General features: G+C 38.4%; 1 protein-coding gene across 2 annotated transcripts; it reads left to right on the top strand.

Moving 5' to 3' along the window:
- The first annotated feature begins 1682 nt into the window (after positions 1 to 1682).
- On the top strand, positions 1683 to 22634 carry SLC40A1 (solute carrier family 40 member 1). Of its 2 annotated transcripts, XM_025404258.1 has the most exons (9): positions 1683 to 1994; positions 3148 to 3283; positions 3831 to 3898; positions 8469 to 8628; positions 10858 to 10973; positions 11983 to 12109; positions 17637 to 17882; positions 19016 to 19663; positions 21036 to 22634. In XM_025404258.1, exons 2-9 carry the CDS (start codon positions 3241 to 3243, stop codon positions 21347 to 21349), a joined length of 1722 nt encoding a protein of 573 aa, XP_025260043.1. In that variant the 5' UTR covers positions 1683 to 1994; positions 3148 to 3240; the 3' UTR covers positions 21350 to 22634. The 2 variants fall into 2 exon arrangements, with proteins under 2 accessions (XP_025260043.1, XP_025260042.1); XM_025404257.1 differs by lacking the exon at positions 1683 to 1994 and having other exon boundaries at positions 2822 to 3283.
- Positions 22635 to 25208: the final 2574 nt, after the last annotated feature.

Raw genomic sequence — 25208 nt, 5'->3', positions numbered from 1 at the left:
TCAAATAAAATGAAGACCTGGGAGGATATTTATCTTTCAATAGGATGTCTGTAATTTAAAGTGGATGTTGAACTTAAACTTCTCAAGAGCCATTCATTCATATTACAGAAATATAAAACAGTTCTTGAAATTTGCCTGTTATACTGAGAAATATTTTTGAATGGAAATGTGGCTTTATAGCTCCTAAGTTAATGTAAAAAGGTTCACATCCAACAGAAGCACTGTTCTGGATCGGAGCCCTTCCTGTAATAGTTGGTGATAATCCTATTACTTTTTTTCTTTGGAGCAGTGGAATACTGACCATTCTTTATTCTGCCTTTGTCCTGGTGAGCACATCTGATATGGCAGAGGAAACTGAGGATGCCTGACCGGTAAGTGAAAAGGCAACTTAAAAATCAAATGATAAAACCGTTTGTATTTCCCAACCATAAACACTTTAAATGAATTTTAAATAGCTATATACATTTTATTCTGGCTGGGATTTTTAAAAAGTTGGTTAATCTAGTTACAAACTTTAAAAAATGTTGAAAATGAATTGGCAAATGGTCTTTAGGGTATCTATTATTTTTTGTAAACTCACTTAAAACTTGCATGACTTTCTTAGTTAGATTAAATTGATGGGAAAGTTGTATATTCTGTGTTCTCAAAAACATATATATAACTTTTGGAAGAAATCTTTTCAACTGGTCAAATGTTTTCTCAGAAGGAGGAAGAGCCTGAAGGGTCTTGTGATTAAAGCAGTGCTTTGTAATCTAGCATGTCAAAGCCAAAAGAGCTCTGTCATTTTGCACTTTCTGAATAGTTTGAGGATTTTTATTCTATTTTCATTTTCAATTCCTTTCCATTTCATAAGCCCCAACTAACATATCTCAACTATTCCCATTAATTAGGATTTAAGATTCCCCTTTCACAGCTCATTCACTGGTTTTAATGTCAGGAACCTTGCTTGTTTTCTTTCCAAAGTATCTTTTCTACTTGCTTCACTGCAGTATCCCATCTGTTCTTTATAACATTCTCTCAGTTTTGGCTTCTGGGAACTCCTTGGTGACAACGGAGAACAGAGACTCCATATCACATTTTGAGGTATATGCTGACTTAGCCATTCTTTCCACAAATACTTCTCAAACAGTGTCTACGGGAAGTAATTTTTTTTTAAAATCAACCGAACTTTTAAAAAGCCATCTGGAAGTTGGGGACAGCATGACACGCCTTCTTATAACATGTAATAATTAATGTAAATCACTTGGAGGTCCTTGTTGCTGAGACATGCTCTGACAAATTGTGCAAACTATCATTATCCTTTGTGCCTTTCTTGAGGACCTGTCAAAAAATTCATCTCTAATAAGGGATCGCCATAAAGTGGAGGGGTTTATTTACCAGTTCACTCCTTCACTTTAGTTCAGTCATCTGAATATACCTGGGCTTATTCTCAAGGATGCATGTATAAATGACCCTATTCTCCACGGTCAGCAAACCAAAACCTCTCTAAACTGGGAGAAAGAACTTGAACGTCGTGTGAAAGAAAGGAAAAAAAGAGGGCTTGAAAAGGAAAAAAGCAGTGAAGAGCAGAAGTTAAACTGTAACCCCTATCTCTACTCACCAGACCACATCCCAACCGAATCCAGCTGCACCCACCCGTAGACCTTTGGGGCTCCTGATTGAGAGTGCAGATACAGGGCACATACTTATGCGTGGCTCCCTTTACTACTGGCTGTCAGTCTGGCCTGTGCTCAAGGTGTGGCTTCTGGTTGGAGTTTCAGTATGTAGGGTCCACTCCCAGGGTTTTGGTGAGATTGAGAAGGGTAAGGTAACCTACTGGCAAAAGGGGCTGGTATGCCCCAGGGGTTGGTTTGGCACAGCAGGAGAAAAACGAAGTCAACCAAGGCTAGAATCTGGTGTTAGAGTCATTCACCTCACCCTCCAGGAGGCCACCGAATGGCTTTATCTGGACAGGGACAGATCCAGGGACACAACTGGGACAACCGGTATTCCTGGTAAGCCTGTCACTGGGGCATCTGGAGGTTAGGTGGGGAAGGGACGCGCGCGTTGGGGCGGGGTGAGAGGGTACAGAGGGAGAAGGAATGATGGTGAAGGGCTTGCTGGGGCTGCAGCGTCCTCATTCTGTTTCCAGGACGGATTTGGAAGCCCCAGTTTGGCGATACAGGTAGGTCTGCAACTCGCCGCGGGACTTCACCTTTGCAAGTCTCCGTTTGCAAGCCACCCCTCTGAAGAGGGATGACTCTGATCTTTGCGCCCCCTTCCTGCCCTTTGATTCTGGTTCTTTGAGGGAAGCCCTGCTATGCAGTCCGGGGAAGGAAAGGCATTCTCTGCCGGCACGCGGGCCGGAATGGGAAGGCCAGGAAAGCGGCCTCTGTGGCATGAATTATATTTATTTAGATACCTGTATTAAAAATTACTTTCATTAAAAAAGGAATCCCCACCCACCAAGCTCGGGCTGGAGCTTTGCACTGCGACTGTTCGGCAGCCGCCCTTTCCCTGAACGGCCGGGTAGCCGATGCGCAGCGCTTTCTTCCAGCACCTGACGCTTGGTTTCGCGCAGAATCTCCCCACGCCGCCCCGCCGGCTCCGCGCGCCTTCCTCCCCTTCCCAGACCCACGGCCAACCCCCGAGGTTGCCCTCGCGGCTTCCTGGAGGGCGGGAAAACCCAGGGAGTGGAACGGGTCGAGGCGAAGGTCTCCGCAATCCACGCAGGGTGTCTGCGGCCGGTTGGGCGCTTGAGCCCGGGGCGGGCGATTCCTCCGGGGAAGGGCGTGGGGACGGCCCAGCGCGCAAGGTTGACGGAAGCTCGCCTCGCGCCGCGGGGACGCCCGGGCGGCCCTGAAGGGGACGGGGCGGCCCCAGTCGGCGGTCTCAGGGAGCTCCGCCCTCTACTCGGTATAAGAGCTGGGCCCGGCCCACAGCGGCGGCGGCGGCGGCGGCGGAGAGCTGGCTCTGGGCGTCTGCTAGGCTCGGACGACCTGCTGAGCCTCCCAACCCGCTTCCATAAGGCTTTGCCTTTCCAACTTCAGCTACAGTGTTAGCTAAGTTTGGAAAGAAGGAAAAAAGAAAATCCCCGGGCCCCTTTTCTTTTGTTCTTTGCCAAAGTCGTCGTTGTAGTCCCTTTGCCCAAGGCTGTTGTGTTTTTAGAGGTGCTATCTCCAGTTCCTTGCACTCCGGTTAACAAGCACCTCAGCGAGAGCAGCAGCTGCCGCAGAAGAGCCAGCGGGGTCGCCCAGTGTCATGACCAGGGCAGGAGATCACAACCGCCAGAGAGGATGCTGTGGTGAGTGGCGTTGACCGAATGCATATGGTGGAAACCCAGGTTGGGCTTTGGAGACAAGCAACTCTACACAGGTTCTGGAGGAATGTGGCTCTGCTGTGAACCATAGCTTTGTCAAAGATCCTTTGACTTATATTTGGTGGACGTTAAGGAAGAAAGGAACTTCAGGGTGTGGGAAAAGGGGTTTGCACACAGGCACGGATGGAGTAGACTGGGCAGTTTGGATTGCCTTGTGTAAAAAAAAAAGACAAGAATGTTGAAACAAGAGTTTCTTCACTGTATGTGAAATGCGAAGTTGGGCAGTTATTGACTAGGTCATGCTGAATTTAGTGAATGGTATTAAGTGAACGAAATACATCGGTATATATATATATATATATATATATATATATATATATATATATATAAAACTTGATAAAATGTACGTGGTTTGTCCCGCAAAATAGTTTTTAATAATCATGTTCTAATAAGATCAAATGGATCAGCATTCTGCCCTCAGCTCATTAAGTGACTACAATCGCTTTTTCTCTCCCCACCTGTGTCTTTGCAGGATCCTTGGCCGACTACCTGACCTCTGCAAAATTCCTTCTCTACCTTGGTCATTCTCTGTCTACTTGGGTAAGTGAGAATGCATAGTCTTACAACATAGTTGCGCAATTTTTTTATTTCCTTTCGTTCCAGCCAGTTGTATTAAGCCAACTTCCAGTTTTGTCAAGCAGTTAAAGAAATAAATCATCCAAGTACACATGCTTTAATGGAAAACGTTATTTACGTCGAAGATCTTTCTCCATCAGTGTTAGTTAATACAACTTAATTATCAGATCATCGTAGTTTATGTAGACAGACAACTATCCAGACAAGATTAACAAGGAATGGAATATTTGCCTTGTTTTTAAATTTTAAATTGTATGTTGCATTAGTAGCCTTAGTAAATAGACATATCTGCTACAAAAGATGGATGGATGTTTCGTATACCTTCTCTTCTTCACATTTTAAAATATTTTTTTTTTGTTAAAATTTAGTTCCAGCGTGCAGCACCATGAGAATATAATAGAATGGTAGAGTGACTGACTTAGGCTAATAATAACAGTCTAAGATTAATTGAAACATAAATGACCCCAGAACAAATATCTGAATGACAAAAATTCTGATCTTTAAAAATGTTATCTATAGTTAGATAAAGTTTGGGGCATTGGAGGCTATCTTAAAATTAATCATCCAATGAATATCAGCAATGGATTTACAGTTTTCCCTCTGACTTTCTAGGTCATCTTGGAAAAGACCTAGTGTTTCTGTAGATCTGGGCTCCTAAAACTCTCTCCCCAAAATAATAAACTAGAAGGGTGCTAGATATATGTTTAATGATGATTAAAATCTTTAACATTAAACAATTATTGTTTAAAAGCAATACATCTGGCTATATTCTGTCCATGGCTCATATGTATTTAACTAAAAAGAATGGAAAGAATTTTGAGAGTAAATTATTTGAATGTTATTTTCCTTTTAAATTGGAAACTTTTATTGGATCATCCTTAAGACATGGATGGAAACCACTGGAAGACGAAATCTATACCCAATGCCTTTGAGAAATTGTTAATCTACATTATTGGCTCTGTAAGAAATAGCAGTTTATAGATGACATTTTACAAAAGCAAGCTCCTATCTTACCAGAGGCTTACGCAGGGATGACTCTGCAAATACATGTAAACAAAGTGGAATTGGTGTGAGTTTGTTTTAATTCCAACAGCTGATGATGCTAAGTAGAAACCTAGTGAAACAACCCTTAATAAATCAAAAGCAATAGTTTGTTCCCCCAGTTTAATTCAGTAAATATTAAGTATTAATAACAGGTGATGGAAATAGTATCTGAAATTCTCAGCCTGTGGTCTGGCCTAGCTCTTAGAGGAAGAAGATGCCTCTCTTCCAAATACTGATTATGGTTTATGTGACCTTTGGTTAATAGGTTAGGAGGTCAGATTTGCCAGAAAACCAGTGGCACTGTCGTTGTTCCAGGAGGATATTTTGTCATGTTCATTAAAAGTCCCACAAGAAAGGTGACACATGCTTATCCCAACTTTACAGTAAGTCGAGCAAAGGAAGTTCTCATGAGAAAGTTGGATTAAACAAACGGCAGCAACTACAATCATATAAGGTTTAGTGGATTTTTACTCCTTTCCACTGCAAAGGAGTGCAAAAGAGGAATGTGTCTAACACTAGGTAATTATACTTTTTATGTTTTTTCTCTTGTGTGGCACTCTGCCTGATTTTATTGCAACAAAACATTTATGTTTCTGTATTCTGTGTGTGTGTATGTATTTTTTTAATATATATATATATGTATGTATGTATATATATGCATTTCCCATCCCACCCTGCCAAATCATGATTTCTTATACACTGAACATAGGGGCATTAGAGTAGAAGGTTGCCTCAGGTTAGTTTTGTATGGGATTGAATGCCTTTTATTTCTGACTTCATTTCTATCTGCCAATGGATCAATGCGTTTTACTCTATGCTGTCAAAATACAAAGCAGTGTAAGAAGTGGATCCTGGCTAGGTGCAGTGGCTCACGCCTGTAATCTTAGCACTTTGGGAGGCTGAGGCAGGAGGACTGCTTGAGCCCAGGAGTCTGAGACCAGCCTGGCCAACATAGAGAGACTCTATCTCTGCAAAAAAATTTAAAAATTAGCCAGGTGTCATGAGGCACACCTATAGTCCCAGCTACTGAGAGGCTGAGGTAGAAGAATTGCTTGAACCCAGGAGTTTGAAGCTGCAGTGAGTTGTGATCACACCACTACACTCCAGCCTGGACAACAGAACAAGACCCTGTCTAAAAAAAAAAAAAAAATGGATACTATTGTTATTGTCAAGGAGCTTATAATACGTTATTGTCAAGGAGCTTATAATACGATTTAGTATGGACTTTAGAAAAGATATCTAATAACAAAAAGATGACAATGTAAGACAGTGAAAAAGAGGGGCCAGTTGCTTATATCTGATATCATGATCTTATAGACTCTCCATTTAAACCCCAGTATGTCTGCATTTCTCCAGCCCTTGCTTCCAACAGCCCTCACTTCTTTGTTCATGGAGGCCTTTGTCACCACCAGCTCCATCCTACTTTATATTTCCTCATAGCAGCACGTGCCCTGTGCTAGATTTGCTTTTGGTCTCTGTTTACTGGAATGTGAGCTGCATGAAAACATGGACTGTGATTTTTGTGCACTGCTGAAGCTCTAGTGCCTGCAAGTGTCGGGTACATAGTAGCCACTTAGTAAGTATTCATTAAGTAGATTAAGGACCATGATCATTCATGGACAGTTATTAGGTTTGCTTTCAGCTCTCAGTCCAGTGGGGGTACATGGACACATAAACAGGTCATCCAAGTTTGGTGAGGATAGGTGGGAAGGCAAGAAATAGAAATAAGGAAGGATGGGCACTTGTTCAATATTTACACAGACTTTGCGCAAATCTTGGGCTTTTTGTGAACATAGAATCTGTTGTTTCTTAAAGCCTAAACCCGTTGGAAATTGGGGTAATGTGAGCAATTTATTTCTTTCCATCAAAGAAGTGGTATGGCATACAAGAATAAGCAAGATTCAAAATTTTAATAGTATTTGTCTTGATGGCCTGCTTTAGAGGACTCTAAGACAATTAAAAAATACAGTAAGAGTAAGATAAAAAGAAAGAAGCAACAGTATTAGAAAAGTGTTTCTTAACCTGTATGTTAAGAAAGAGAAAATTCACTGACAGAGGCAACCTATCATTTGGGACATTTATGTGTTTTTGTCTTTTCCTTGGGAGCTATTCAGAGGAATGGAGATTAGAATAAATTACCTCCCCTCTCCCCATCCCATTTTATTCTAATCAAATCTAAATTTGCTTTTCAGGTTAAAGATTAAGTAACAGCTCCACCCCCCTGCTGTTGTGACAACTCAAAATTACTCCAGACATTGCCAAATGATCCCCCGGGGAGGTGGGGTGTGGGTAGGAGAAGCAAAGTCATCTCTAGTTGAGAACTACTGGTCTACACAAAGATTTTTGTAAATGATTGCTAACATGTATCAATTTAAGTTTCGAATGTATAAAGTTATTATCCTGGCTTCATTAAAATTTTAAAATAATTTGACATACCAGGATAGTATTTGCTTCTAATACATGGATTTTTTCATGAGGATGTTAACAGACTTTGGGAAGAACTAGGAGTATAACTGTTTCCATAGGGTCAAATCTATGAGGCCTGGAATTTGGTTTCCTATGGTGATTCCCAGAGATAAGTTATGATGGAATATGGTTGTCCTCCTTAATGTTAATTTCGGAAGTCAGGGATGGAGTCTAAAATCTGATAATAAGGTCCACTGTAGGTTTTTTAAGACATTAATTTGCCTAATTCACTTAAAAGTTTCTGTTAAATCACATTTCACGGTAATGACCTCCAAAATTCCCTGTATTCTCCGGAGTTTGTGTGAAGAAATAAGTACCTTTTTCCCCCTTTCAAAACTCATCTGTATTAAAATGTTAACTACTTATTTATGCATTTAAGTTTATTTCTGACATCACTGTTTATGCAGTGCCAGAATTTGCCATTGTTACTCTCCTCTTTCCAATTGCTCTGCTGTTTTATGACTTTCAAATTATGACTTTATGAAATATCATAGGTTTTAGGATATTAGACGTAAAAGAAACCTTGGAGATCATATAGTCCATTCCTATCATTTTACAAATTGGGAAACTGGCTTTTTCTTGATGTTCAAGGTATACTAATGTTTGTGAACTATACCGTGATTGATTTCTGGTTCAATAGCAAACTACTTTATGCCTCTGCAATCAAGATAGGCAAATTCCAGGCCTCAGGAGAAACCTGCCACACAGGAGAACACGTTTTTGTATCAAAAAGCCATCTTCTGCCTGGAAACTGCGTTTTGTTTCTAGAATGACAAAGAGAATGTACCGTTCATTAATACCTTGCCTTTTCAAGTTTACTTAATAATTGGGCAAGAATATTTTCCATTGTGCTGGGATGAACAGTTTCAACATCTGATCAGTATTCAATCTAAGAGTAATTACTGACTTTGAAAGTCTCATAATGTAGCCAGGAAGTGCCCTTTTGATAAGGAAGCAACTTCCTGAGTACAATAGACTAGGAACGAAAAATATTCCATCAAAACATTTTCTCTTTTCATTTAAGGGAGATCGGATGTGGCACTTTGCGGTGTCTGTGTTTCTGGTAGAGCTCTATGGAAACAGCCTCCTTTTGACAGCAGTCTACGGGCTGGTGGTGGCAGGGTCTGTTCTGGTCCTGGGAGCCATCATCGGTGACTGGGTGGACAAGAATGCTAGACTTAAAGGTGAGTGTTGTTATATAATTAAAAGCCCTTATATTCATGGGAGCAATGCCTGAGCTACCTCTGTAACAAAGGAAACAGCAAACTAAGAGAGAAACAGCTGTGGCCAACCCAGGGAATGTCTGCACGCCACACCTGAGGGACGAGGGCTTAGATGGCACCACCTCTGGATGGAGGGTCCCATGGCTCCCACACAAAGTTGGGATGCCTGGACATTGACCTAATAGATTTTTTATCTTTGGCTGTTCATAAATTTCATATGTTAATGATTAACCTTGTAGCACTTTTCTGAGAACCACATTAAACATTAAAAGTTTGCTTAACTCAGGCTGCCTAACTATGACTTGCACTGGAGTCCCTTTAGTGTGATGTTCCTGAGACAGCTTTAACATCTGTTCTTTGGTTACTATGTTTCATGTAAGAGTGTGTATAAGGGAATTGAAAACTAAGAATAGCTTCAAGGGAGAATAGTTGAGCTTAGATCACAAAGAGCTGAATTATAAATTTTGTAGGGAAAAAGAAGAAAGAATAATATATTGATATTTGTTGTAAGCATTAGTCCTGAAATCATGTCATTTTATATAGGAAAGAAAGTAATTGAGCAATTAAATTTTCCAGTATATAAGGGAAATATGGATAATCATTCAGGGTAAATTTTCTTGAATTGCTCAGTTGATAATGCCAAGACCTGACCATGCCTGACTTAGGTGTTGGCAAAAGATTGAGGTTTCATTCTTTCAGTGCAAGATGACTGCTTCTGGACACAGAGCAACAGGCTTATCAAATTCTAGGACTTGATACTAGTAGGAAAATGGTCAAGGGTGAACATATTTCTGTTTTTAGAATGAGTAGACCAGAACACATATAGAAAAAAGTTCTGTAATCTAGAAAAAAAATTACTTCTTTGTATCATTATACATAGGAACACAGGAATATTATACATAGAAACCTTTAATCTAATGATTATTGAGCACTGCAGTCATAGATTAGGAAAGAATATTGAATTGGATGAAGAAAAGTGTGGTAGGATAACAATTTCCCACTTAATCCTATATAATCAACTCATATATTACTCTTTATGAAAAATGTTTCCTGATACCTCTGGGCTGAGTTTACCATTTCTTCCTCTGTGTTCCCCTGAGGCTTTGTTAACACCTCTGCACTTACACAAATATAATGATCTGTTCACGTATCTTTTCTTCTTCTGGTCTGTAGGGTCCCAAAAGCTAAGAACCTTATTTGGTTGACATCTGATCCTTATCCAGTGAATGAATGCATGAGTGAATGAAAGAGTTATATGTTGAGATTTTATATCAGACTGCTTTCAGAAAGCAGTTTATTTTTTCTTGGGTCTTTGATATGACCTTCCAAGCAAAGATGAACTATATTATCCTTGAAGACAAGAGCTGTAATTATCCCTTACATATAGAACTTCATATTTTCCAAACTGCTTTCATAAGTGTTTTATTTGAGCATCATTATGATCCTGTAAAGTAAGGAAGACAGGTATTACCATCCTCACCTTCTAGAAGCAGGCATAAGAGACATTAGGGAGTATCCTGTCCTAGATCATCTACCTATTGAGTGGCAGAGAAAAGGCTACCAGTTGTCTTTATCTGTCCTTACTTCAGCGCTTTGTCTATATGGGTGCTTCATGTTAAGAGAATTGCCATCTGTGATGGAAGGGGTAGCTTATAATTTCGTAGCAATGGCAAATAGCATTAGTATGCAAAGAAATACACTGCTGATTTATTCTTGGCAAATTTGTGTGTGTCTTTTCTATTTATCCATACCATATTATCAGATTCAGCCTGCCATGTAGGAGGTTGTGGACTTCATAACTTCCTCTTTAACCTCGTACATGTTATTGTTTTACCTTAAGCAACAAAGAGCTGAAATGTGGATCATATCTATGTCATACTACAGCTCTGTTTATGTTAAACGTTTAAGAAGATAAGCCAAATGAAAATGTAGTCATTATGATAGACTTCAATGAACAGAGAAACTTGTGGTACTTCATCATTTTGGTTGCATATTTACTGGCCTGGTGTGATCCTCAGGGTCGTATTGGAAGTAGTTGAGGCAGGACTGACTTCAGAAAGATTTTCTTTTTATCTGGTAATAATTATGTCTGTGTATTAATGTATTATAGTAGAACAATTATGTATGAATAAGAACAGTCCCACTGAGACATTTTGATGTAATGTACACTTTGTCTCTTCCTCTGCACAGTGGCCCAGACCTCGCTGGTGGTACAGAATGTTTCAGTCATCCTGTGTGGAATCATCCTGATGATGGTTTTCTTACATAAACATGAGCTTCTGACCATGTACCATGGATGGGTTCTTGTAAGTTCTCAATGAGATTTTTGATGGCAGAAAATTGAATATCTGGTAGTGGTAAAGGGTGAAAATATTTTGAAGCTTTTTTTTTTTTTTTTTTTTTTTTGCGAATGTAACCTTTTAATATTGATTTCTGTGTCTACTGTAATATCCCCTATAGTTTGTTTTGTTGTTGTTTTGCCCACAACAGGCACTCATTAAGTATTGTTTGAATTTAAATTTTGTCCTATTGGTTTTTATTGGCATTTCTAAGAGTTTACTGTAGAATTCAGTTGTTTGTTTTCAACTTTTTAGTGACCTATACTTTGTTCGTGCTATTTAAGAAATGTTATCCATTTGTATATTAGTCAGTCATAATTGTGTTTCTCCAATAATAATTGTTACTTCTGTTTGGGAATGTCAACCAGATAACTTTTCATGTTGTGATTTCATAAAAGCTTGGTGGAAAAGAGGAGAGGGATGGGGTGTGGTATAAACCATGTATTTGATGTCATATTGAATCTTCTTGTGTATATTTGGATTGATATTGTAGAGTTGCAAAACCAGGTAGGACTTTAGAAATCTTTGAGCCTATAGCCTTTGTTTTGTTGAAAAAATTAAGGCAAAGTGACGTAGTTGATTGCCCATTGTCATGCAACTAGAAGGTGTCAGAACTATGACTTAAATACAGGTGTTTTCAATTCCCCTTCAACATTCTTTTCAAAGGCAATATTTGTGGGAGAAGTGTTCAAAACCACCATTGTGTTTACATTTTATAGCTGTATTCACCTATTACAATTTTTATATTATGTGTACTACAGATGATCTAGATGATATGATTAGGACATTATGCCCCTTGACTACTGGTATTCATTCATTGTTTCATATATATAACGTAAAATGATTTCTTATAAATGAAATCAAAATACATTTTTTATTATTTCACCAAAGGCCATTTTAAACTACCTTGTTTAGTGACATATGTACAGTGTGGTAAACTGACATTATAACTCAATGTTTTCTTGTCATTCTTTAGACTTCCTGCTATATCCTGATCATCACTATTGCAAATATTGCAAATTTGGCCAGTACAGCTACTGCAATCACAATCCAAAGGGATTGGATTGTTGTTGTTGCAGGAGAAGACAGAAGCAAACTAGCAAGTAATTTGGTTTTCTCTTTCGATTAAATGGGCATGTTAGGATTCACTTTAAATCGGTGATGATAAATGAGGCTGTAAGCCTTTTATTTTTGTTCTGGGTATTTTTTAAGAATGATAAATTGAAAGCATACTTTTTTTTCTTACCTTATTGTCAGTTTTAGTGCTGATGTATCTCACTGTTATGAAGTTAACTTATAGGATAGCTAACTTCTCTTTTATCCTACGCAAACTTGGCAAATGGAATAACTTTTTCTTTCCTTTTTTTTTTAAAAAAAAATTCAATCAACTTTCTAAATGTTAATACTTAGAACAGTGCAAATCTGACATGAGATTTTACTGGTCATACCTATGAATGTTATTATTGATGCTTATCAATCATATGGATGTTATTTTTCTCTAAATAAAATGGAAACAACTTAATTGTAGGAGAGACTCTGGAAGTTAATCTTCTACCTTAAAGTTATAATCTATAACTTTTATTACATTATGTACAATGTAATATAATTGCTGTTACAAATACCAAAGAAATAGAGAACACAATATAGTTTTTAAGAAGCTTACCATCTTAGTTGTCCATTGGAAATATAAATAAGTGGTCAAAGAACATCTGAAGAATGCTTACAAACAACATGTCCTATTCTGTCAATATTACTTAGGCTCAGAATAACCTCCCTCACTCATTATTGCCTGCCGTCCCCTCACATGACACACAGACAGAATTTGGATTGATAATTACACAGGGGAAAGGAGGAAGGGTACACCTCCCTACCTGTCAGATCAGCTGAGTCAACTCTGCTGATCACTGAGATAATGCGTATAACACACACATTACCCAACTCTCCTGACAGACAAGTAAACCATTCTTGATGACTTAAATGACTTATCCCAGGATGCAGAAGGCAAGATTATGTGCTGGGATTAGCTTTGTTTGGACCATTTGGTTAAAAAAAAAGTTAGAAAGGAGGGGTGAGTGAAGGAGGACAAAGTCTGTGGAAGGTCTAGAAGAAGAAGAATTTGCCTGAATCATCACTTTGTGGTTGCAGTATTCTTATTAAGTCAGAAATCCCACAGTGATTGATATAAAAGATGGTGTGTATGTAAGATGAATTTAGCATGTGTGAATCTGTATCACAGGAAATTCTCTCTGGAGCTAAAATCATGATTCTCATTTACTTTCTTCCTGTGATCATTTATAATGAGGAATAATTTCATGTCTTTTTTGTCACATTGAACTAGACGAACTTGTCCTTTTTTGTTTACTTTCTCTTTTTAACACACTATTTAAAGCATGTAAAATATATCCATGTTTTAAAATTCAAAGGGTACAAAAGGATATATTTTGACAATAGATCACATACATATTTGTTGGAATGTAGTTGACTTTTACAATGAGTATTCTATAATTTATGCAGCAGCTATAGATAAAATGAAAATAAAATAAAATAATTTTCTTTCACTTAACTGATCTTAACTAACTCATTTGACTCTGTAAAGTCTGAAATATGAAAAAGTTAACCAGAATTTTTAACTTGTCCTAATAACTTGTAATTTGTCCTTGTGTGTGTATGTGTGTGTTTGTATACACACACATAAATATAAATACAAACATCCCACATAACTCTGTGGGATTTTTCTATGAAGTGATGTCCCAGAATAACAACAAAAATATGACTGGTCGTTTCTCAGCTGTCTCTCTTTATATTAGGAATTATTGCAGGGTGGAAGAATCTAGGCTATTCAGTCTTTTTCTAACTTTCTGATGTTTTCCAAGTTTAGGAAAGGAAGTGAGATGTTTGTTGAACTCTTGTCCACTCTACATTAGCTTTTAGTAAGTGGTGCTCTTTCACATCCAGCCAGCAGTGTGGGCTGGTGGACTAGTGAAGGAAAACTTTCTGCATGTTTCAAAACAGGAAACAGAAACTTCTTTAGTTCTGAAGTTCAGCAAGTATCTAATTATGGATTTTTTGTGCCATTTCTGCTATTGCAGAGTTAAAGGAGAACAGAGAAAAAGGAGGAGGATAAAAAAAAATGGGACAAAGAAGGGGGAAAGTACATCTAGAAGGGACTCCCCCTGCTGCCTTGGGTTCCTGTGAGGTTGTGTCTCTGTACACAGACGCACCTACTCTAGGCAGGAATGGTTTATGTTTATGCAGGCTGATTTTTGAGGTTGTGGCAAAGAAACCCAGGTAGGGGCCTAGGCCGGGCAGGCTTCACCTGTGTGTGTTATGTGTAGAGGGTGAAAGGGGAGGGGTATGCGCATGAAAAGTAAAAGTTGTGAGCTGATTGCTCCCATTTCCTCATCACAGTGTTTCTTAATTTTACAGATTGTTTTAAAACTAGAAGCTGTATCACTGAGGGTAAAAGAACAGGAGGAATTTTTCCCTACCAAGGTTAAAAAGTTTTAGAATTTCAGTGGCATCAGTCCAAAATACAGCAGTCATTATCCAGTTTAGAAAGTTCCAGAAAAGGTGTTATTTTTTCAAATAAATACTGCTAACTAATCTGTTAACTAATTAGGTATTTTCTAGGTGCTTGATTTAGTACAATATTTTACGATAACTTTCTCTTGTGCCACGTTTGAATCTTACTTCCTTTTCCCAGACTTTTTAATTCCATCTATTGCTTTTTTTCCTCCTCCATTTCTTTGAGGCTCACTCTTTATTAGCATCTTCTGAGATTTTTCTTGCCCATCATTCTAAAAAATAATCTGACAGTTAGCTTGATCAAGTATGTATGGCAGATAAATTTTGTGTTTGTGTGGTATTGATTAAAAATCTATTTCATATATGAAGTAGACAAACCTGCTAGCAAATTAAAAAATTTTTTTTCTTCTATGAGATGTAATATACCCATTATAATATAAGTAGTTATTTAATGTCATGTTCTGTGCCACAGCTGTAGCTGAGAACAGTTAAATTGGAATCAAATGAATACATATTTATGTGCTTATGTAAGACTAAACATAAATTGGTAAAGAACATATATTTGCATATTCATAAGACTGATTCTTTTCTAGCCTGCTACCAGTAAGATGATTAAGTCTTTTTTTTTTTTAAATATTTTATCCATTCTGAATCAGAAAAATTAAAAGCTGTTTTCTAATACAACATTTCTACTGACACCTACATATTATTAACTTCCTAAGTATAATATAAAAGATGGAAATTGGTGACATTGGGAAGCTCCACGAGCTCTTGAAAACTGAAGTAGTGAAAGAGTAAGAAATAATTTTAACTAAAATAATTTATTGTTGTCGTTCTGGGACTTTAAGATTCAAATATATGTGTTCTTTAGTTACTTGCTTTTTGGATTCCAATTATTGAGTTATTTGGATAAATTCCACACTTCTCTGTTGGCTTATGAGTTGGAAACTTATTAGTTAGTGGGAGGCAGATGGTAGTGAAGCCTCTGCAATGGCAGTCCAGTGTAAGATCAATGAAGGCTGCCTTTGCCTCTCAAGTGAAAGGTGAAATATGTCAAAGTTCTCCTGTTATCATATATGCAATATGTACTCATAGGGCTAATTGGAAAGCAATTGAGGACCAGGAAGAATTACAGAAGGAATAAAGACAATCTTCTGTTAATGTACTTCTTTGTCACGTATTGCTTTTCCCTTAAGGTGACCCAAATGATTGCTTAAGACTGGTCTCACTAATTTTCACTCTGTTCTGTGAGACAGGGAATGAGAAAGTAGATCACTTTCTTTTTGTTCTAAAACTTTTGGTTTTATTTTATTTTAATTAATTTTTTATACTGATACATAATTGTGCTTATTATGGAGTACATAGGGATGTTGTGATAAGATGAGATGGAGATACATCTCTATCATCTCAAACATATATCATTTCTTTGTGTTGGACATTTTTTTAACTTCCTCTTTATTTATTTTGTCCTCCACTCTGACTCAGGAATACATTCCCATAGTCAAATTCTAGACTATTATCACCCCTAAATTCTCTCCTCCCATAATCTCAGTCTTAGGCATCCATATCTTGAAAAATCACCTTCTATCGTTCCAGTAACTTCTTCACTACCACAGCCTCAACAATCCCTCAATATGGTTGGCACCTACAAACCATTCATTCCACTGCCTTTTCACTGTCCATCACCTCTCTCTTGTCTCTTTCGTACCCAGCTTAAATTTCAAGGCCAGTCATGATTATATGATCATCTCCTGGCATATATCCTTAGCTCAGTTGGCCCCCTCTCGTTTTGTCACTTTTGTTTTGTAAGACTATGGTTAAATCCAACTTTCCACAGTAGAGCATGGCTGGAAAAAAAATGCACGAACTTGCTCAGTATTCTCACTTGAGGTTCAGGGCCACAGAGTTGGTCCTTTCATGCTTCCAGATAATCACACTTTTTTTTTTCTCTGATTCTTTCCTTCTCCACTTTCCTAGAGGACCATTCACAGTTGTTTCTCCTCTCTCATCGCATGTTCAAGTCCTTCTCCCCCATCCTCACTTTCATCAATGACCTGGCTTTGTATTTTGCTGAGAAAATGGAAGAAATGAGAAGAGAGCTTCTGTGTGATTCCACCATCATATCTCTCTTCCTACCTGTACCTGAAGCTATATATGTGGCCTCTACTCTTGTTACTATTGATGAATTGTGTTCCTGTCTAAGAACAACTCCTTCAGTTATGTGGTAGATTCAGATTACATCCCTTAACTACTGTATCATTCCAGGCAGCACATAATCCTGCTCTAAGTTTGCTCCTCTTAAAAATCCCTATCTTTAGCATACTTCCTTCTCTGGTACTCTAGTTCTTTGTTCTTCTTTTTGTGAAAACATATCCAAAAGACTTGTCTATTTCCACTTCCATTTTTTGGGAAGTACCTTGCTTTCCATAAGGCCACGGAAAGCATTCACATTGTGCTCCAGGGTATGACTCACTGAAAATACAAATGGTGTCCCCTGGGGTTGGCACCAGTCTCTTAAATCAGCTTTATTCAGGCATTGCCCTTATCGTTCTCCTTTTTTTGAGGTCTCCAGAATCTCTCATGTGACCAAGCTAGTGTTTCTTCTCAGTGCTTCTCTTTGCTGTGATGCTCTTTTTTTCAGTGAGTCCTTCTCTGAATACACACACACACACATACACACACACACACACTTGTTGATTTATTGTATTTTCTTTCCTGTGAGAATATAAACTCCGTGAAGATAGGGAAGGATGTTACTTGTCTTCCTTACAGTGTTAAGAATTGTTGAGAATAATGCCTAGCTTATAATAGGCATTTAACATATATTTGTTGAAAAAAATGAATGTAGAGTTACTGCTGTATTCATTTTAAAAAGCTGTTAGACTGATTTTGCAATTCCAAGTGAATTATAATTTTTGAAGCAAATTTAGTGGGACTTGACCCAAACAACAAATATTTTTCTAACAAAATGGCTTTCTTACAAATGTGCTTTTAGAAAACCACATTTTAGTAATCTGTACTCTTGGTTTACAGGTTTGTATTGTGTAAATGGGCAGTCTTTGATGGGTTTGTACACTTACCTGCCTCTTTCACCTGCTTCTCTAGACATGAATGCCACCATACGAAGGATTGACCAGTTAACCAACATCTTGGCCCCCATGGCTGTTGGCCAGATTATGACATTTGGCTCCCCAGTCATCGGCTGTGGCTTTATTTCTGGATGGAACTTGGTATCCATGTGTGTGGAGTACTTTCTGCTCTGGAAGGTTTACCAGAAAACCCCAGCTCTAGCTGTGAAAGCTGCTTTTAAAGAAGAGGAAACTGAATTGAAACAGCTGAATTTACACAAAGGTAAACTGAACACCATGATCACTCCTTTTGTTCTCATGTTCAGACCTTAAATGTTGGTGAAGATCAAAACTATTTTGAATTTGTATCAGGTTTTATTATCAGTGGGGGCCGGATGAGGTTAAATATATCACTTTGGTAGATGAGGCAAGAGCAGGCTTTTGAGGATCTAGGGAAAAAATCTGGGTTGAATCTGGTGGAGTTGGAATGGGTCGCCTAGCCCTCTTCCTTGATGTTAGCAGTAGTCATAGAGGTTCAATTACTTGAGAGATGGCTGGGCAAAGCTAAGTCAGGCCTGGGAAACAAAAGTGGGGAAAAAAAGAGAATGAAAGAATCCCTTGAGTCTGTGAGGAGGGAGTTATGTGGTCATTTGTAGGATAGTGGAAGGGAGTGAGGACACAAAGATGGGTATTTCACTGGAGAAGAGGCAGTTGGGCTTCTGGGTAAATGGAATATTTTACCCAACTCTGCAGGGACCCAGAAAATAATATGCTCTTTTTTTTTTTTTTTTTTTTCTTCTTGAGATGGAGTCTTGCTCTGTTGCCCAGGCTGCAGTGCAATGGTGCCATCTCGGCTCACTACAAGCTCTGCCTCCTGGGTTCATGCCATTCTCCTGCCTCAGCCTCCCAGGTAGCTGAGACCACAGGCACCCACCACCATGCCTGGCCACTTTTTTTGTATTTTTAGTAGAGATGGAGTTTCACCGTGTTAGCCAGGATGGTCTCGATCTCCTGACCTTGTGATCCTCCCTCCTCGGCCTCCCAAAGTGCTGGGATTACAGGCGTGAGCCACCGCGCCCAGCCAATATGCTGTGTTTTCTTAGACAATTTTTATATTTTATCTGGTGAGTTTTCCTGCTGTTTACTTTGGTGGGAGTATAATTCCTAAGAGCAAGAGAGAGAGAGGAAAAAAAAGAGGGCTAGATCAATAGTATTTTGTTTATTTAATAAAAATGACACTTGATGATTATTCCTTGGCTGGAACTCTTAGATTATTAGTAAAAGAAAATACATATTATAATGTATAACCAAGGGTACCCATTGGGGAGGGGAATAGAAGGAAAAAAATACTATTAATAATTGGCTTTTATTTCTACATGTCCTCCCCAACAAAATAATGATACCTTTTATTAACAGATACTGAGCCAAAACCCCTGGAAGGAACTCATCTAATGGGTGTGAAAGACTCTAACATCCATGAGCTTGAACATGAGCAAGAACCTACTTGTGCCTCCCAGATGGCTGAGCCCTTCCGTACCTTCCGAGATGGATGGGTCTCCTACTACAACCAGCCTGTGTTTCTGGCTGGCATGGGTCTTGCTTTCCTTTATATGACTGTCCTGGGCTTTGACTGCATCACCACAGGGTACGCCTACACTCAGGGACTGAGTGGTTCCATCCTCAGTATTTTGATGGGAGCATCAGCTATAACTGGAATAATGGGAACTGTAGCTTTTACTTGGCTACGTCGAAAATGTGGTTTGGTTCGGACAGGTCTGATCTCAGGATTGGCACAGCTTTCCTGTTTGATCTTGTGTGTGATCTCTGTATTCATGCCTGGAAGCCCCCTGGACTTGTCCGTTTCTCCTTTTGAAGATATCCGATCAAGGTTCATTCAAGGAGAGTCAATTACACCTACGAAGATACCTGAAACCATTATTACAACTGAAATATACATGTCTAATGGGTCTAATTCTGCTAATATTGTCCCAGAGACAAGTCCTGAATCTGTGCCCATAATCTCCGTCAGTCTGCTGTTTGCAGGCGTCATTGCTGCTAGAATCGGTAAGAAATCTCTTTTTATATATTAATGAACTAAAGTGTCTTTTTGTAATGTAGGTTCAGAGAATCCATTAATAAAATGATCTGAAATGTTCCCTAAATGTTAATTTAAGCAAAATCCACTATTATGAAATTTTTATTTTACATATTTATATATGTATTTTGTTTTATATTTTATTTTATAGTTTGAAAACCTGTATTTGTTTACCTTATTATGTACATATACTTAAAACATGGTTCAGGCTTGAACATTTTTTCTAAATGAGTCTCTTAAATATTCCTTTTTTTTTTTTTTTTTTTTGAGACAGGGTCTTGCTCTGTTACCCAGGCTGGAGTGCAGTGGTGCAGTCACAGCTCACTGCAGGCTCGACCTCCTGGGATCAAGCAATCCTCCTGCCTCAGTCCCCCAAGTAGCTGGGACTACAGCCATGCGCCACCTTGCCCGGCTAATTTTTGTATTTTGTAGAGATGGGATTTTGCCATGTTGCCGAAGGTGGTCTTGAATTACTGAGCTCAAGGGATTACTTTTTAAATGTAACTTAATTTATAAAAGATATTAGCTATATTAATTATACTGCCATCTAGTAGAGTATTGATACTGCAATAACCCTAACAAAAAAAACTGTAGTTTAGAGAATATTCCCATGGGACAACACTAAAAACATAATGTTTTTAGTGTTTAAAAGAAGATGTGAAAGTAAGAAAAAAAATCCTTCAAAGGTCTTCTCTAGCCAATATGTATTTATTATATACTTTGCCACACAAATGGATTTTATAGCCCTGGAAGGAAACATAAAGACTTCTTACAGAGCAACATTTAAGTAATCATTAATAGAGTACTGATGAGTTATCTCTGAATTCACTCTTGAAATGAAACTGTTTTTATCTTGTGATTCAAAGCAGTTCATTAATTTATTGGAGATATTAATTTCCAGGCAAGACAGCTTTATTGTTTGGGCTTTAGAACTCTAGCAGTAATGTAACAATGGTTTAAAGTTTCCTTACACTTTAACCATAACCATTTATTAGGTCATTTGAAACTTTAAAAATACTAGTATTTATACTATAATGGGATTTAGTGTGTCTCTGACTTCAAAGTTTTGTTTTTGTATCACAGAAAAACAGAACTAAGAAGTTTGTTGATTAGACTTCCTTTTGTCTGTTGACTGTAAAAATCATTTATTGAGGCCACTAATAACCCAATATTTATTTATGAAAAATAACTATCTAAGGCAAGGCTATGGTATATTTAAGGTGGCTTAAAGACAGTCAGGCTGAAATGTATATTTTGCATATGTCAACTGATTTTTATCTGTAATTTGAAATGTATGCCTGTAAACTAAAATCTAATCTTTAAAAAAACATTTTATTATAGGTCTTTGGTCCTTTGATTTAACTGTGACACAGTTGCTGCAAGAAAATGTAATTGAATCTGAAAGAGGCATTATAAATGGTGTACAGAACTCCATGAACTATCTTCTTGATCTTCTGCATTTTATCATGGTCATCCTGGCTCCAAATCCTGAAGCTTTTGGCTTGCTCGTATTGATTTCAGTCTCCTTTGTGGCAATGGGCCACATTATGTATTTCCGATTTGCCCACAATACTCTGGGAAATAAGCTCTTTGCTTGTGGTCCTGATGCAAAAGAAGTTAGGAAGGAAAATCAAGCAAATACATCTGTTGTTTGAGACAGTTTAACTGTTGCTATCCTGTTACTAGATTGTATAGAGCACATGTGCTTATTTTGTACTGCAGAATTCCAATAAATGGCTAGGTGTTTCTCTCCGTTTTTACCACAGCTGTGCCTTGAGGACTAAAAGCTATTTAGGAAACCTAAGTCAGCCGAAATGAACTGGTTAACTTCCCTTATGTTTAGGCATGGAAAAAAATTGGAAAAGAAAAACTCAGTTTAAATACGGAGACTATAATGATAACACTGAATTCCCCTATTTCTCAAGAGTGGATACAATCTTACCTGAAAGAGTGAATTCAGTTATCCTTTGGCAGATTCTTATCTGTACTAGAATTCAGATATGTCAGTTTTCTGCAAAACTCACTCCTGTTCAAGACTAGCTAATTTATTTTTTGCATCTTATTTAGTTATATTTTAAAAACAAATTCTTCAAGTATGAAGACTAAATTTTGATAACTAATATTTTCCTTATTGATCCTATTGATCTGAAGGTATTTACATGTATGTGGAAAAACAAAACACTTAACTAGAATTCTCTAATAAGGTTTATGGTTTAGCTTAAAGAGCACCTTTGTATTTTTATTATCAGATGGGGCAACATATTGTATTAAGCATATGTAGCACTTCACAGCATGGTTATCATGTAAGCTGCAGGTAGAAGCAAAGCTGTAAAGTAGATTTATCACACAATGAGTGCATACAGACTTCAAATATGTTAATAGTTTGGTCATAGAACCTAGAAGCCAAAAGCCACATAGAAGGGCAAGAATCCCAATTTAACTCATGTTACCATCATTAGTGATCTGTGTTGTAGAACATGAGGGTGTAAGCCTTCAGCCTCGCAAGTTACATGTAGAAAACCCACAATTGTAAAGGTTTTGTCTTACAAATCACTTGATTTACTTTTAACACACTCAGGTAGAATATTTTTATTTTTACTGTTTTATACCCAGAAGTTATTTCTGCATTGTTCTACAGCAAGAATGTTCATAAAAGTATCCCTTTCAAATGGCTTTGAGAAGAACAGAAGAAAAAAAGTTTGTATATATTTTTAAAAATTGTATTAAAAGTCAGTTTGCAACATGTCTGTACCAAGATGGTACTTTGCCTTAACCGTTTATATGCACTTTCATGGAGACTGCAATACGTTGCTATGAGCACTTTCTTTATCCTTGGAGTTTAATCCTTTGCTTAATCTTTCTACAGTATGACATAATGATTTGCTATGTTGTAAAATCTTTGTAAAAAATTTCTATATAAAAATATTTTTAAAATCTTAATTTCTTTTTCCTGAATTCTGTTCCCCAATTATTTAACAAGGCTTTTGTTACAGAACATCTGTTTTGGATAACTTGTTTTTCTCTATAAAGGGCTACAGTGTCATGATTTTTAGTGTTATCTCCCAGTTCATATTTCTAGTTTATGGTGGCCTGGATAAAAGTGTAGTAAACATGAGGCCCAGCACTCTCTCTTTGACTTTGAATATGCCACACTAAGCACTTTTAAGTTCTCATTTCTGTTTTCCTTTCTGTAAATGGGAGATGATAGTATAAAACAACCCTACCTACCTTTCAACTTCCCTGGTTGAATAAAATAAGAGAAGCCATGTGGAATCACTTTGTGGACTACAAGACAAGCTAGCATTTTTACTAGAGGTTGGACCTTAGTAATGACGGGGAGCTGAGGACAGATGTCTGGTGTCTCTACAGAGTAGAGCCACATTCTACATAAAGGAAACATTTATTGGGGACTTGATCTAAACTGCGATCAGTCCTAAGGATGCAGATTGGACTCAGACATAGTTGATCAGAGTCTCCTTTCCTTTCTCCTAAAATTGAGAACTTGAGAACATTTGGCATCACCCTGCAGCTACAGATCTGTTCATGATGATTGTGCAAACTAGATGCCTCTGTTAGGTTTGGCTGCTGTCTGGAACAGGCTCTCTGCTCTCTCCCACAGGGGTCAAGGCTGAGGTTGAAGATCTGTCCTGAATGTTTGCAGTTGTAACTGCAAGGCCTATGACCTTGAAAAATTAACAGAACCACATTAGCAAGGGGAGGCCTCAGCTCTTAATATGGGCATTTTGCTAGTCTGTGCATCTTGACAGAGAGGCCCTGTGTAGGAAAAAGCAGCATGGAGTTGAAGAGTTAATAGGAATTTTTACAGCTGCTGCTCTTACCTTTGCAGACTACTGCTCGGAGCAGGAGGAGGAAGGAAGTGTAAAAGAATCACTGCTGGTCTGGACAGCCATTGTTGTTTACTTCCTCAGACCATAGAAGTAGGGCAGGAGTAGGTGACCCGTGTGGCTGTGTCATGCGGGAGCTTCTAAATATGGGGTCAAACTCAAATAACTGCAGAGCCCATTAGGTCATTAAAATGAATGAAGTAGATTTAGAAATAGGAAAATACTCATTTTTTATGTAATTGCATTTTACAAAACGGTTTTTGTTCCCACTTAAAAACAAATTCATTACATTTTTTTCCTGCTTTTCTCTGTTGCATGCAGGCTTCTTACGGTGATTAAGTTGGTTCTTTCAGCATACACACCCTTTGTTTGCATATTAAACATAGGTAAATCATCTTCATTTCTATAAAGAAATATCTCCCTTTTTTGGAAACATCTGGCTTGCTTGATTTTTTTTTTTCATTTTTCCCTACCCTTTAAGAAAATAAGAGTATAAATAAGAAATTACTTTCCTGTTTCCTGTAAGACAAAGTGCAAGAGGCATGCTAAATTGCAATGGCCTTGGCAGTCCTATTGGAGTGGTAATAGGGTGCACCCAGGGTAAGGGGTCAGCTGTAAGCACTCCCCATTGCCATGCTGGAATGTGGGTCCTGTGTTGTCAGATCTTTTGATCTTCAAAGAGGAGCTGGGGATTCTGAAATCTCCAAATTCTTTTTTGTTTGTTTTTTGTTTTTGAGACAGTCTCACTCTGTCACCCAGGATGGAGTGCAGTGGCATGATCTGGGCTCACTGCAACCTCCACCTCCTGGGTTCAAGCAATTCTTGTGCCTCAGACTCCCGAGTAGCTGGGGCTACACGCCCCTGCCATCACACCCATCTAATTTTTGTATTTTTAGTAGAGATGGGGTTTCACCATGTTGGCCTGGCTGGTCTCGAACTCCTGACGTCACATGATCTGACCGGCTTGGCCTCCCAAAGTGCTGGGATTACTAGCGTGAGCCACTGCCTCCGGCCTGGGATCTCCAGGTTCTTTAATATTGGCAACTTATTTCAAAGTGCTAAAAATACTTTGCTAGCCAAACAAAATACATGCCATTTTAAAAGCTTTTCTCTCAGGGGATTGTTTGTGAGCAAGGAAATATAATTTAATTAAAGCTACTGTGTCCGGAATTGGTGGGCTCTTGGCCTCACTAACTTCAAGAATGAAGCTGCAGACCCTCGCGGTGAGTGTTACAGTTCTTAGAGATGGTGTGTCCGGAGTTTGTTCCTTCAGACGTTCAGATGTGTCTGGAGCTTCTTCCTTCTGGTGAGTTCGTGGTCTCGCTGTCAGGAGTGAAGCTGCAGACCTTCGTGGTGAGTGTTACCGTTCTTAAAGGCAGCGTGTCTGGAGTTATTCGTTCTTCCCAGTGGGTCCATGGTTTCATTGACTTCAGGAGTGAAGCTGCAGATCTTCACAGTGAGTGTTACAGCTCATAAAGGCAGCGTGGACCCAAAAAGTGAGCAGCAACATTTACTGCAAAGAGCAAAAGAACAAAGCTTCCACAGTGTGGAAGAAGACCCAAGCAGGTTGCCGCTGTCTCGGGCAGCCTGCTTTTATTCCCTTTTCTGACCCTACCCACATCCTGCTGATTGGTTCATTTTACAGAGAGCTGATTGGTCCGTTTACAAT

Source organism: Theropithecus gelada, chromosome 12, assembly GCF_003255815.1.
Source record: "Theropithecus gelada isolate Dixy chromosome 12, Tgel_1.0, whole genome shotgun sequence".
In the NCBI taxonomy this organism is placed as follows: Eukaryota; Metazoa; Chordata; class Mammalia; order Primates; family Cercopithecidae; genus Theropithecus; species Theropithecus gelada.
Note: the sequence above shows the minus strand (reverse complement) of the source record. Positions and strands in the feature narration are given on the sequence as shown.